This window comes from Lolium perenne, chromosome 1, assembly GCF_019359855.2.
Source record: "Lolium perenne isolate Kyuss_39 chromosome 1, Kyuss_2.0, whole genome shotgun sequence".
Lineage (NCBI taxonomy): Eukaryota > Viridiplantae > Streptophyta > Magnoliopsida > Poales > Poaceae > Lolium > Lolium perenne.
In genome coordinates, this window is record NC_067244.2 from 113,129,401 (window position 1) to 113,144,238 (window position 14,838).

Sequence of the window (14,838 nt, forward strand, 5' to 3'; positions counted from 1 at the left end):
GGCGTTCAGCTCTTTCTGTCTCCCTGTCGGCAATCAGGGTTTGCAGCAGTTGCATCATTGCGTCGTTGGTGCGATTGGGAGGGGCCATCTGAAGATATAGAAGATCATGAGATAAGAGGGAACATTTCTATGGTTTATTTTGGGTAAGTTTGAAAACATTTGAAACTTGTAATCTTTTCATGACAAACATAACATTCATTCATTCATTCAACACATAGTACAAACTAACACACTCATACTCCAATGGTTTTAAGAACCATTCTCATGCTACGATACAAAGGACGGGATACAACTCACACCTACATAAGTGAAACTAGTGCAACTACTCCTCATCCTCGACGTCGATTGGGACATAGTCGTCAGGTCCTGCCTCCAGGAACTCGTAGTCCTCCTCAGTGAACTCGTCCTCCTCAAAGTCGTCGTCGTTGCTCAGGAAGGCTCCTCCTCCCTGAAGGTCAATACCTCCGTCGTCATCCTCCATCTCTCTGAGCTGATCCTCCTGGGCCTTGACAGTGGCCTCAAGTGCTGCGATCTTGGCGCGAAGGCGCACAATCGTAGCGTCCTTCTTGGCACGCTGCTGGCGAAGGCTCTTGCGGTCATTGTTGAGTAGCTTGATCGCCTCACCCTGCTCGATGATGTGAGCATGGGTCTGGTTCGCGTAAGCGCGAGTGGCATCGAGGTCCTTCTGAGTCTGATAGAGCATGAAGTCCAGGTGCTCAGCATGGTGCCTCAACTCCGGGTGCGGCTGCAGCTCCATGGGCACTCCCATGGCATCACGCCTCACGAGATGCGCGAAGCGAGAGGCGAGGATGCGCACCATGTTCTGTCCACAAAGGCGCGCAAGTGCCTCCTGAAGGCCACGTGCGACTCCGTCGAGCCAGTTGCTCTCGCGGAAGGAGAAGAGGATCCTCTCCGAGGTGGGAGGCTCCATCTTGCCCCTCAAGTCGGCAGTGATCACCCAATGCAACTCTCCTCCGGGCGTGTCGTCCAACTGAATCCCGTGGAACTCGGGGTGTGGGCGCCCAAGGAAGTCAGAGACGGCGTTGAGGTCGTGCTCGAAGATCAAGCTCCCTCCGTTCCCAAGCTGGTAAAACTTGGTGTTGATGGGTTCATTCGGCTCCATCTCAAAGAGAATTGGATGAGTAAGTTAGAGAGTGTAAAGTGTGGCAAAATTTTTAAGTAGATTCAAATAGAACATGGTTCATGAATTTTTGGCAAAGTCTCAAGACAAGGGTGTAAGTAAATTTTCACAAATATTCTCTTCATTTGATTTTCAAAGTTAAGTTTTTCAGAACGCCCATTCTAACTAAGGTCTTCTAAGGTCAAACAATGGCTCTGATACCAACTTGTCAACACCCGGATTTTTAAGTCCGGATGCCTATTATGTCATACATCGCAATCCCAGGAATATTGTTGTTGCGAGGCATAATAGTTAAGTATCACCGTCATCATTCATTACAAACCATAATGTCTTACAATTGGAATCACATCATCCATATTACACGAATAGTTGATCTATTGATCAACGAACAAACACAAGTTCATAGCGGAAGCGTAAGATACAAGGACTCTCTAGTCCACAGGCCAACGCTTGACGTCGGAAGACTCCTAGTTGTCGTAGGCGTCCTGCTGATCATCTCCTTGTTCATCTTCATACTCTGGCCATTTGAATAGCCAGGGACAAAGCCGTGAGTACTTCAAGTACTCGCAAACTAATACTAGTGTAAGTGCTAGACAATTCTAGTAAGGTTTGCTAAGCTCTAGTTTATTTGCATAAAGCCAGTTTTAGTTCACAAGTATTTGAGAAAAGCTTATTCAAGTGCTAACTAACTCAAGTGGGAACATTAGTGTCATTCCCACCATTCAAGTGGTGATTTCAATTCAATTCACCACTCCACAAATCTTTTCACCCACATTTCAAATATTTGACATTGGAAACTGTATGGCCTTTCCAACCGTCCGTAACCGTGGACGCGGCTATTCGAATAGATTGACACTCTGCAGAGGTTGCACACTTGTGCCACAACATTTGATTTCATCCATCGGGATTACCCCGAATCATCGTAACACAGTACGCGGATCATCAACCATAACCTTTCACTTACAAATCCTAGTATGAGCACCTCTCCCCATGAGCTTGGCCTCCCAGTGAAGACCAACTGTCAACCTGGGAACTGCACAGGGCTTGGCCGTACAATTCACCTCAATTTCACATCATTTCTCAACAACGGAGGTAGCCTCAAGCGTAACCCCTATGACGTGTGTTCAGAGGGAACCCATACTAAGATGCATAAACTTCTAGTTAAGCCCTACCCATAATCAGGTATTGTGGGGGTACTCAATATTGGAAAGGTATCGCATTCAAACCAATATCATGTTTATCAAAAATCACCATCTTCTCTTTGTCATATTCACCTTCAAAAATCATTCAATGGAATGCTTCATCATTCCAAGGTTTCAAACTCATTTCAAGTCACATTTGTTCCCATCTAGAGTAGTCAAGTTTTATTCATTAGCACTAGCTCTAAATCATGAGGGGTGCTATCTTGCTTTGCTTGATGGAGACTATCTTTACTACTCTAGTAAATTTCTCTACTTTGACCAAAGTTAACTATAAAAGTAACTTCTTGAGTAAAACAAGTAAAAACTTGTAATGTATAAACTTAGGATAGGCTTATGTAAGAAAATATAAGGTTCATGGTGCCTTGCCCCAAAGGGGCTTTGCACTTTGCAATAATATTAGCTTGCCTTGGTAGTTCTCAAAATTCTCCTCCTCCTCCTCCTGGTAGCAACCTTCTTCTTCCGTGTACTCGCCGGTGCTAGCGTCTAAATTTAGATACGAGTATAATTACTCACTAATTCAATGGCTATTCCATACATCACATATAATCACACAAACTATTCTAAGCACACAATTAATCTAAATTGGGTGCATTGGTTGTGTGGCTTGAGGAGAATTTACTTCTTTTTATTTAATATGTAAATGATAGTTTCCATAGGGTTCTTGAGAAATAATTTCCTCTCATTGAAATCTTCTTAAGATTTAATTTCTCAAACAATCATATATGAACTTATATTGACCTAAGTCAAACATTCATAATTATCATTTGAGAAAAATGATTTAAATGAGGTAGACCACCTCATACCATTTAATATTGCTACATATAATTTAAATCTCCAAGTAACTCATATAAGAGAGTTTGGCCAGGGGTCCAAACATCACATGAATTCATTTGAGACAAGGTTTAAATGAAGTATAATACTTCATATGATTTACTTAATAGTTTTGGACAATATCAACTACATAAACTAGCCATATTGTCCATTAATTAAACTAGGGCATGATCATGCAAAGTGACCACACCATTTTCTTGCATAAACAATTAGTGTAAGTCAAATGTGAGCTATTAGAGTTGAAATTAACTTAATATCTATTTTTGTTGATTTTTAATAATTATTTGAATAGGGAAAAGTCCCTGTCTTCTTCTTTTTATCAGATTAATTCTACAACTAATCTTGACATGGGACAAGTGGCATTCTGTAGATCTTTTTACTAGCTTTCCAACAATATAAAATTCATTGAATTTGGTTAAGCCAATTTGAATCTATGGATTTTCAAAGTTGGGGCAGTATTGAAATTATTTGGATTTGTTTAAATGGAATTTGAATTAATAGGGCCGGCGGGAAAACGAAACTGGGCGGATTCGAAATAAAACAGCCCAGTCCAGCCCACCACGGTCCACAGCCGTGTGGGCTTGCTGACAGCGTGGGGTCCGCGCGTCAGCGACTCATAACTACCGAATCAGTACGTTTTAAACAGAGGCGTTGGATTAGAAGCAAATCGGATGGTCGAGGTTCATCGTCTTCTCCGACGAGAACCCGACGTGCTGGCGGCGAGGGTAGGGGGTCGGAGAGCTCACCGTGGCTCCAGCTAGGGTAGGCAGTGTGCGTGGTGACGTTGTGGACGACGTCGAAGCGTCTGGTACCGGCGGCAGCTCCTGGAACGGCTCCAATCGATGGCGGTGACCTCCGGGTACTGGCGGCTCCGAGCTTCGAATTGGGGTAGCTCCGGCGACAATCGAGTGAGTGGTGTGGTGGTGGAGAGGCAGTGAAGGGTGGTGAGTGCGGTGGTGTGCTCCGTTGCTTCCAGGGAACTCGCTATTTATAGGATTGAGTGAGGGTGGTGGGGCAGTGATGCGGTCGACCATGGCGCGGCTTCTCTGGCGAGCTATCGAGCTAGGCGAGGGCGCAGGGGTGTTCTTGGCGTCACCACGGTCCTCTGGGCGGCGACAGCTAGGGTAGGCGGTGGCTGGTTTGGTCGCATTGCTTCCGCGTCTGCCGCAGCGTTCACGGGATCGTGTCGTCGTCTCCTGCGCCGGCGGTCACGGGTCTGTGCTGTGCGCGTGTCTGGCGGCGTCGCGGTGTCACGCAGGTGCTCAACGCGCTCACAGGGGGTCCAGGGCGTGCTCGAGGTGGTGGCGTGGCGCGTGGCCAGTATGCGTCTGTGGCGCGCCACGCGCGACGCGAGCGGCATGCTGGCGCGTTCTGGGCGCGCGTTCTCCGGCGTGGCTACTGCGTCTATGTCGACGTGGCCGTTGCTAGGTGAGGTAGAAGAGAGAGGTGGCGAGCTAGGGCACCAGGGCCAGGGGTGGAGAGCAATGGAGAGAGGGGAGGCTCGACATGGCCGGCATGGCCATGCCATGCAAGCTAGGGCTTGCCTCCCTAGGGTTGCTATGCTGGTGTGAGAGAGAAAGGGGACCAGGGAACCAGTAGGGAGCAATTGGTGTGGTTAGGGTTAGGTTAGATCACTATTTGAAATAGTGTCAAATAGTTCCCTATTGATTATTAGTGAATTTTGTCCAAATTTGATTCAATTCAAATGGTTGCAAGTTTTGAATTGTGAGTGTCTCATTGAGTTAGAAATGACCAGAGGTGATGGAGTGTGGTGGTGGAATTGTTAAATTCAAAGTTTTGCAAATTTGGCTAAGTGTGAGATTGTTCCACTTATTAAAATGTTGCAACTTTGGATGAGCATAGCTATTAATCTAGAAAGAATTTGGTATGGTGATCTTTACAAAAAGTGTTCACCTTGATGTTGTCTTGGATGAGGTGCAAAGAGTTAGCAAGGTTTAGTTTGAGAAATTTGAATAGCAAGGGCTCAAAGTAGTGATCAGACTATAACTGGCAGATTTGACCATTATCATATGTGAGCCCATTTTGTATTTGAAAATCATTTGATTTGTGATTCTTTGATTCCAAAAGTTGTAATAAGTTTTTAGTAACATTATTCAACTAATGGTGAAGACCAAATTGGTCTAGGGTCAAAATTTATAAAAATGCCATAGGGCATATGTGAGGGTTTTAGGGTTTTTCATTTATTTGATTTCTTTCTCTTTTTGATTTATTTGATTGGTGATCTTCATATGATCACATTAGGGTTTTAGGGTTTAGCATATACACATAATAACAATCATCATGGCATATCACTCAAATGCACAAGTCCTATGCATGGCACTATATGCAATTTAAAAAGTTTTTGTTGGTTTGAAATTTTGCTCTCTGGAATTCTCTAACTTTCTTTTTATTGAAATTTGGGATGTTACAGATCTGAATGTGGCAGATCCGTTGACTAAAGCTCTCCCTAGGGAAAAGCATGACCAACACCAGAATGCCATGGGTGTTAGGTACCATACAATGTAATCTAGAATATTGACTCTAGTGCAAGTGGGAGACTGTTGGAGATATGCCCAAGAGGCAATAATAAAGTGGTTATTACATATCTTTGTGTTTATGATAAATGTTTTCATACCATGCTATAATTGTATTAACTAAAACATTGATACATGTGTGTTATGTAAACAACAATGAGTCCCTAGTAAGCCTCTTGTATAATTAGCTTGTTGATTAATAGATGATCATGGTTTCGTGATCATGAACATTGGATGTTATTAATAACAAGGTTATGTCATTGGATGAATGATATAATGGACACATACCCAAATAAGCGTAGCATAAGATCACGTCATTAAGTTCAATTTGCTATTAGCTTCCGATACATAGTTACCTAGTCCTTCGACCATGAGATCATGTAAATCACTTATACCGGAAGGGTACTTTGATTACGTCAAACGCCACTGCGTAAATGGGTGGTTATAAATATGGGATTAAGTATTCAGAAAGTATGAGTTGAGGCATATGGATCAAGAGTGGGATTTGTCCATCCCGATGACGGATAGATATGCTATGGGCCCTCTCGGTGGAATATCGTCTGATTAGCTTGCAAGCATGTGAATAGTTCACAAGATATGATATGCCACGGCATGAGTAAAGAGTACTTGTCGGTGACGAGGTTGAACAAGGTATGGAGATACCGATGATCAAATCTCGGACAAGTAAAATATCGCGTGACAAAAGGAATCGGTATCGTATGTAAATGGTTCAATTGATCACTAAGTTATCGTTGAATATGTGGGAGCCATTATGGATCTCCAGATCCCGCTATTGGTTATTGGTCGGAGAGGAGTCTCGACCATGTCTACATAGTTCATGAATCGTAGGGTGACACACTTAAGGTTTGATGTCGTTTTAAGTAGATATGGAATATGGAATGGAGTTCAAATTTTGTTCGCAGTCTCGGATGGGATCCATGACATCACAAGGAGGTCCGGAATGGTCCGGAGAATAAGATTCATATATAGGAAGTCACTTTCCAAGTTTGGAAATGATCCGGTGCATTTATGGCGGCGCTAGAATGTTCTAGAACCTTCCGGAAGAAATCATCATGGAAGGTGGAGTCCCGATTGGACTCCTGGAGTACCGATTGGACTCCACCAACCCTAACCAGCCAACCAAGTGGGAGGGTGGATTCCATGGTGGACTCCACCTCCTTGGCCGGCCAACTAAGGGGGGAAGGGAGGAGTCCCTGTCCCCCTAGGTTTCGTCCATATGGAAGTTTTGAATTGGGGTCTTATTCGAACTTTTGGGCAAAGCCTTAGCGGTTCCACCTATATAATGAGGAGGAGAGGGCCAGACACACACATCCAGCCGCACCCCCAGGGCTCCCAGGCCGGCGCCCCCTCTCCCAAACCCTAGCCGCCTCCCTCCTCCCACCTCTCCCGTAGAGCTTTGGCGAAGCCCTGCTGGATATCTCCACCACCACCGACACCACGCCGTCGTGCTGTTGGGATTCCGAGGAGGATCTACTACCTCCGCTGCCCGCTGGAACGGGGAGAAGGACGTCGTCATCAACACCGAACGTGTGACCGAGTACGGAGGTGCTGCCCGACTGTGGCACCGTCAAGATCTTCTACGCGCTTTTGAAAGCGGCAAGTGATCATCTTCAGCAACAACGAGATCTAATCTCGTAGGCTTTGGAAAATCTTTGAGGGTTAGTCTCATGATCTTCTCGTTGCTACCATCTTCTAGATTGGATCTTGGCTTGTTATTCGTTCTTGCGGTAGGAATTTTTTTGTTTTCTATGCTACGAATCCCATCACTTAGTGGTTGTGTATGGAGATGCACAGCAAGATGGCAAAGCCAACTTCCTAGTAGAATTGGTGAATGTCATTAGGAGCTCTACACATCCCATACAGATCACTGGAGACTTTAACATGACCAGAAAAGAAAGTGAGAAAAATAATCCGGGGGGATATAATAGATGGAGTCCTCTATTTAATGATGTAATTGAACAAGGTGGATTAATGGAAATAACTCTTTCAGCTAGGAAATTCACTTGGTGTAACAACCATGAAGATCCCACCTATGAATTATTTGATAGAGTCCTTGTTTCTCCATCATGGGAGGAAAATTCCCATTGGTGTGTGCAACAACTCTACCAAGTGAATTATCTGATCATATCCCTATTTTGATCAAGTCAGGAGACAAGCCCAGGACCCAGGCTATTTTCAGATTTGAAAATTGCTGGTTTTTTAGACCTGATCTCAAAGAAGTGATAGTTGGGGTGTGGAACAAAACATACTTTGGTAACAGGAACATTGATATATGGAAAAAAAGATTTGAGTGCTTAAGGAAAACTTTGAAAGGATGGAACTGAAATATTGAGGGAGAATATAAGAATAAGAGAGGAACTTTAGCTGCCCAACTAGATGAAATTGATAAAAAAGGGGAGTTATATGGTCTAGTGCATTTAGAGATAGAGGTTAAGAAAATGTTACAGAATGAACTAAAGACAATTATTAAAGAAGAGGAAATTAAATGGATTAAGAGAGCAAAAGAAAAAGAAATGCTAGAGAGGGATAATAACACTAGATATTATCACTCCAAGGCAAATGGAAGAATAAGGAAAACTTTGATTGTAAGTTTAAATCAGGATGAGGGTTTGATAGAAGGTCAGGTAAATCTAAAAATATATATCACTGACTTCTATAAAAAACTCTTTGGTAATCCAGATTGAAATAATATTCGTTTTAGTGATATAGGAATGGAAAAACTAAATGAAGAGGATTGTGAGCTTTTAATGCAAGAGTTTACCATGGAGGACCTTAAAACTGTTGTGTTTGAAATGGCAGCTAATAACGCAGCTGGCCGAGATGGTTTCAATGCAGAATTCTACCAGAAAAATTGGGAATTGGTGGAGCACGATCTTTTTGGTCTGCTAAAAGATTTCCAAAAAGGAGAATTAGACATAACAAGATAGAATTATGGGGTAATCACCTTAGTCCCAAAAGGAAAAGATGCATACATGATTCAAAAGTACAGGCCCATCTGCCTCTTGAAAGTGTACTTTAAAATCATAACAAGGGTTCTAGTTAATAGACTCATTCAAGTGATTTGGATGATTGTGCTTTTGAACCAAACTTCTTTTATTAAGGGGAGGTATATAATGGAGGGTGTAAATATTTTACATGAGATTTTAAATGACACACATATGAAAAAAGTCTGGGGTCCTTTTGAAGATTGACTTTGAGAAAGACTTTGACAAGGTCAAATGGCCTTTTCTCCATCAATCAATGGAACCAAAAGGGCTTCCATCCAAATGGATAAGATTTATAATGAAGACAGTGACCAGTGGCAAAGTGGGGATCAATGTCAATGTTGAGATTGGCACTTATTTCTCCACACACCAAGGAGTAAGACAGAGGGACCCACCCTCACCCATTCTCTTTGACTTTGTTATAGATATTATTGCAGTTCTTGTTAAAAGAGCACAAGAGGAGGGTTTGTTGACTGGTCTAGGTACAGATCTGGTAGAGGGAGGTGTTGCTATTTTGCAATATGCAGATGATACCATCCTCCTCTTGGAAGACAACCTAGAGCAGGCAAGAAATCTGAAGATAATTATTTGTCTGTTTGAGCAGATGTTAGGATTGAAAATCAATTTTCACAAAAGTGACATATATTGCTTAGGGGGAGCTTCAGATAGGGAGGGATATTTTGAAAGAATCTTCACCTATAAATCTGGTTTACTTACAATGAAATACTTGGTGTGCCAATTAACAAAAAAAGGTTCAGAAGTTCTGATTGGGATTCTACTAAAGGAAAAAATGAGGAATAAACTAGGACCTTGGCAATGAAAAATGCTGGTGATGGGACGAAGGTTTACCCTCATCAACTCATTCTTGACCATTGTCCCTTTATATATGCTCTCCTTCTATAGGGTACCAAATGGTGTGAAAGAAAAAATGGACAGAGTCAGAAACAGTTTTCTATGGGATGAAACTGAAGATAAAAAGAAATAACATCTGGGTAATTGGCAGACAGTGTGCATGCCAAAAGATCAAGGTGGTTTAGGGGTTCCAGATTTGGAGAAAATGAATATTGCCCTATTAGCTAAGTGGATATGGAAGCTTTTTAATGTGGATGGAATTTGGCAAAAAATTCTTAGGAAAAATATCTCCAAAAGCAAACTCTTTGCCAGACAGTTACCCAGAATGGGGACACACATTTCTGGCAGGGGTTGATGGAGGTTTAAAAATTCTTTTGGCAACATTGCAAAGTTCAAGTTGGATATGGAGCCAAAACAAGTTTTTGGGATGATCAATGGATAGGCCCTTCCTGTCTAGCCAAGGCCTTCCAAAGACTATTCTTGGTATCTATGAATAGAAATTTTACAGTTCAGGAAGTTTTTGATGTATGTGTGGAAGGGATTAGATTTATGAGAGAAATGGTGGGAGGACTTAGAGAACAATGGATTGATTTAAAAAGGCTGTTGGAAAGGGTTAACTTGAATAATGAACCTGACAAGTTGATTTGGTAATTGACTAACTCAGGGGAGTTTTCAGTTAAATCCTTATATCTATAAATGTAATGCAATGAAGTAGTTCCTTATAGATTCACGTGGAAAGTTAAGATACCCCTTAGAATTAAGACTTTCTTGTGGTTAATGCTGAAAAGAAGCATACTAACAAGAGATGTGTTGTTACAGAGGGGAGCTAAATGTGACAATAAATGTCTTTTGTGCTGGTGCAATGAAACTATCAATCACCTTTTCTTCAAATGTCCCCTGGCTAGATACATTTGGAATGTGGTCAGTTGTACTTTTAGCTTAAAATTCCAATTTGATCCAACTGCCCTCTGTGCAGCCCCACCTCGATCTGTGCAGCCCCACCCGTCAGATTAACGGTAACGGTAAGGCCTCTGACCTGACGGCAACCCTCCCGTCCGAGGGGTTTCAAACTAGAGGGAGGAGAAAACTGAGGAAAAGTTAAGAGGCTGGGAAAACTGAGCATAACTAAGAAACCAGGGGCACGAAAATAGAAATCCCAGAATACGGGTTACGAGATCTATTCAAGACAATTTCTTTTGATCAAACCTACAAATTTTATGTTTTTAGCTGGTTTGCGGTATCGATTCTCCCAAACCAGCCGCGTCTCTCCCGCCAAAGCCGGCTGAGGAAACCGCTCCATCGGTGCACCACGGCATGGACGAGTGCACGTACTTATCTCTCTCCTCCATCTTCTCCACCGCCCCTCCCAAACTTGGCAAACGCTCGAAATCGCCCCAATTTACCCCATTAAGCCAGCAGCCAGGCCGGCGAGGCTGCGTGCATGCATGCGGCGACGTCGGCCGGCAGCATGGCTCTGAACGACATCGGACGGGGCAGCACCGGCGCCGGCATCAGCAGCAGCGGGAGCGGCAACGGCATCAGCCGCGGCGCGGCAGCCGGGACGCAGGGACATGCCGGGACGACGTCTAAAAAGCGCCTCGTGATGATCATCGCCGACCCGGGCCGTGAGTCCACAGCGGCGATGGAGTGGGCACTGTCCCACTCCATCGTCGAGGGCGACGACATCTTGCTCCTCCACGTCAACATGCCTCCGAGCGGCGCCCCGGGCGGTGCGCCCCCCTCGCGAACCGGCTCAGGCGGGAGCTCCAGTAGCTCGTCGCTCGGCGTGTTCCTCGGCGGCGGGGGCTCAGCGGACGCGGAGTTCATGGAGACGATGCGCGCCGCGTGCAAAGCGCGGCACCCGCGCGCGAGGATCCACGCGGAGCGCGTCGAGCCGGCCACCGAGGGCCGCGAAGCCAAGGCGCAGACCATCCTCGCCGAGTCCCAGCGCCGCGGCGTCGAGCTCCTCGTGATCGGCCACCGCCGCTTCTCCTCCTTCCTCGGGTAAAACCAAATCCCACAAATGCATCGACCGATCTCCTCATGGCACAGACATGATCTATACACCGGTGCTCTTGCGGGTGCGCAGGTTACGGAGCGCGAGCGGGTCGAGCCGAGGGCACGACAGCACGGCGGAGTTCTTGATCGAGCACAGCAAGTGCCTGTGCGTGAGCGTACAGAAGAAGGGACAGAACGCCGGCTACCTGCTCAACACCAAGACCCACAAGAACTTCTGGCTCCTCGCATGAACTTACAGACTCGTACACATATTGACTAGATCGATCAAAAATACATTTTTCAATTTTCCCGTGCGTGTACCCACGTCAATTTAGAGAAATGCATGCCTTGATTGCATCGATTTAAACGAGTTCCGTGTGACTGGCCGGTTGAAAGAGGAGAGAGATGAGGTGATCTGTCAACTTTTGTTCGTCACATCTCTTGATGATCACCCGGTGTGTTTTCTTTTGGAAAAAATCTATCTTTCAACCGGCGGTAGCTGCCGATTCTGTCGCTCGCGTCGTGCGCCCACGCGCTGCCTTGCCGCCGCTGTCCGGCGCCGGCCTTGTCCGCCCTCCCGCCGTGTCACCGCCGACCCGCCATCCGGACTCGCCCGACATCCCACACACTGCTGCATCTTCTCTATGCCGAATCCTACCGTGAGAGAGATGTCACCACCACATCCCACGTCGTCATGAGCTCCTTCTTCCTTCCGGGACCATGCCATAGACTCCATGGATGGCGAGCTTTAGACATGCCACCGGACATGAGAGACCTGAGAAAAGACGAGCCACGAGTTGATTTGGTCGGGGTTTACCTAATCTTGCGGGGTGGGATCTCTGGTGTGGCGGATTCATCGTTGGCAAACTCGAATAGGCACATGGTGCTACCTCCATGGTCGTTACAAACGGAAGTTTTGGGGATTTTTATCGATGTTAACATAAGGTGTTGCGATTTGCTACATGTATGCATAGTTTTTGTTGTGTAAGTATACACAAGGTGCTACAATAATTTTTCTATGTATGTTACATAGAGATTGCTCCAATGTTACATATGTGGTCCTTTAGTATTGGATAAGTTAGGTAAAATTGTTAGATGTATTGCAAAAAGATATCACGTTTTTTAAAAAACTAATACACACAAAAAATGTTATATTAAAAATTGTAGCATAACCACTACAAGAAATAATGCTGACTGGTGACCCACCCTATTGGTCGTAGAAAAGGTCTTAGTAGTCCTTTCATGACCTTTTCTTGACCAAAAACAGTAGGTCACATACCGAGGGTCAGTAATTGCAAGTCACGACCTTTTTTTCTAATTGGTCATGAACTTCTACGACCAAAACAGAAGGTCATGGGCCTATGACCAATTATTTTGGTCAAAGTCTATCTGCCCTGTCCACGTCAGCCAATCCTACGTGGCAGCAGATTCAGCCCGGTCCAAATCAGCCTTCTAAATGGGCCGAGCCCAATTACTCAGCCTAGTGAGTTGTGTTTTCCAGGTCCATATGAGCTGGTTTTCTTCAATTTTTCCTGGGCCGCAGCCTATTTTCCTTTGGGCCTTGGCCTTTTTATAGTCCAAATGTTTTTTTAGGTCTTGGCCTTTTTTACAACCAGTTTTGTTTTTTAGATTTATATAAATTGTTTTTAAGAATTTATCCATTACGAATGGCCCTTTCATAGCCCATTTACTTGACCAGTATTTGGGTGGAGGCCTATTTAACCACTTCCAGCATTTGGGCCATGGCCAAGATTCACATAAAGATTTGAACTCGGAATTTAGAATTTTATCGAATAGCACAATAAACTCAACAATAACATAAGACATACTTCAACTTCTCACAGGTTCACATTATCACTTTCATCTCACAGGTTCAAAATTCTCACAGGTTCACATTATCACTTTCATCTCACGGGTTCAAAATTCTCACAAGTTCAAATTTCACAGAAGAGAGCCAACACATTCACCAAGAACTAACACAAAAGTCTCCAGCCAAAAAAGAGATCCAACACAGAAGTTGAAGAAATAGTTCTGTGAACTAGTCCAACACATGGCAAACTTGTTCACGGAACTACTCATCACATATGGCAGCTCAAGCCTAGTTACCAATAGCCCTAGCTCCAACAAGAGCTATGAAGTGATTAAATTTATCTTCCTGGTCCCGTGTCTTCTTTAGCAGCAGCTCATACTGCGCGCCGTGGGCAGCTTGTGCGGCATCAGATTCTTCCGACTTCTTCTTCAAAGCAGCAACCTCTTCTCGCATAGCTTCACCTTGCATTTTGGACCTTGCCAGCTTGTCCTTGAGGTCACGAACATGGGCAGACATGGCAGTAGACTTGGTGGCAGATGACCTTGACTCCAACCCGACATTCACCAAGAATGTGCTTGCATGGCATTTCTCCTTCAGCACTTGGCCAACAACTTGGACATCCGACATGGGATGTTGACCTTCAAGTACTGGCTGATTCATCCTCCTCTCCATCTCAGTCTGCATGAACATATATTAGATGCAATAGTATGAATCAAACAAGCCAGAATTACATGACCATCAGTTATTAACAAAACCAAACCAAGCGCCCAAGTTAAACTAGAAAGACATATGTTTGAATCAAGTGTTTACAAAAACAGTATATTCAAGAAGCTGACACAAACAGCAAGTATCCCTGAGCATTGCCAACAATCTTTAAGGCACAAGTACATGACCAGCAGTTGAAATGACTTACAATAGCAATCTTGGCTGTTTCTGAAAACCCATTCTTTGTGTTGTTTTGTGTGGCCTTGAACAAGTCAAGCGCAGTCAGCTCCTCACCATTGCGCTCCTCCTTCTGAAATGTTATTGAACAAGAGTCAAACGGTAAGATTTCGAGAGAAAAGATACTTGGGCCTAATAAAGAGAAAACATGCATTGTTTTTACAGTGGCATAGATATGTGCTGCATAAGACCTAGAACCAGTTTTCTGCTGAAATTTCACCTTCAATCTATTTTCCATGTTCGATTCACGGGTTTTCTAAAAAAAAAGACTGTTACCATGGGATAGCACTAAAAAACACATGCCACAGATATACATCAAGGAAGACTAGATGATCACTTAGATGTGAACAAAAGCTGAGAGCATGTACATGCAAACAACATCAGATACATCAAAGACTGCATGCAATGAGACCAAGGGCAACATACCATGTGTCACTCTGTTGACCACAACTTCAGCAGCTCCTGCCATTGAGCATCCGGCAAGCCTTCCACGGGAGACTTGATGCTGAGCTCACTAGGTGCT

At 44.3% G+C, this 14,838-nt stretch overlaps 1 protein-coding gene across 1 annotated transcript; it reads left to right on the plus strand.

Annotated features, from left to right (window-relative positions):
* The first annotated feature begins 10,907 nt into the window (after positions 1 to 10,907).
* LOC127299448 (uncharacterized) lies at positions 10,908 to 12,014 on the plus strand. Its single transcript, XM_051329413.2, has 2 exons — positions 10,908 to 11,569; positions 11,655 to 12,014. The coding sequence occupies exons 1-2, from the start codon at positions 11,007 to 11,009 to the stop codon at positions 11,812 to 11,814; spliced, it is 723 nt and encodes a 240-aa protein (XP_051185373.1). The 5' UTR covers positions 10,908 to 11,006; the 3' UTR covers positions 11,815 to 12,014.
* Positions 12,015 to 14,838: the final 2,824 nt, after the last annotated feature.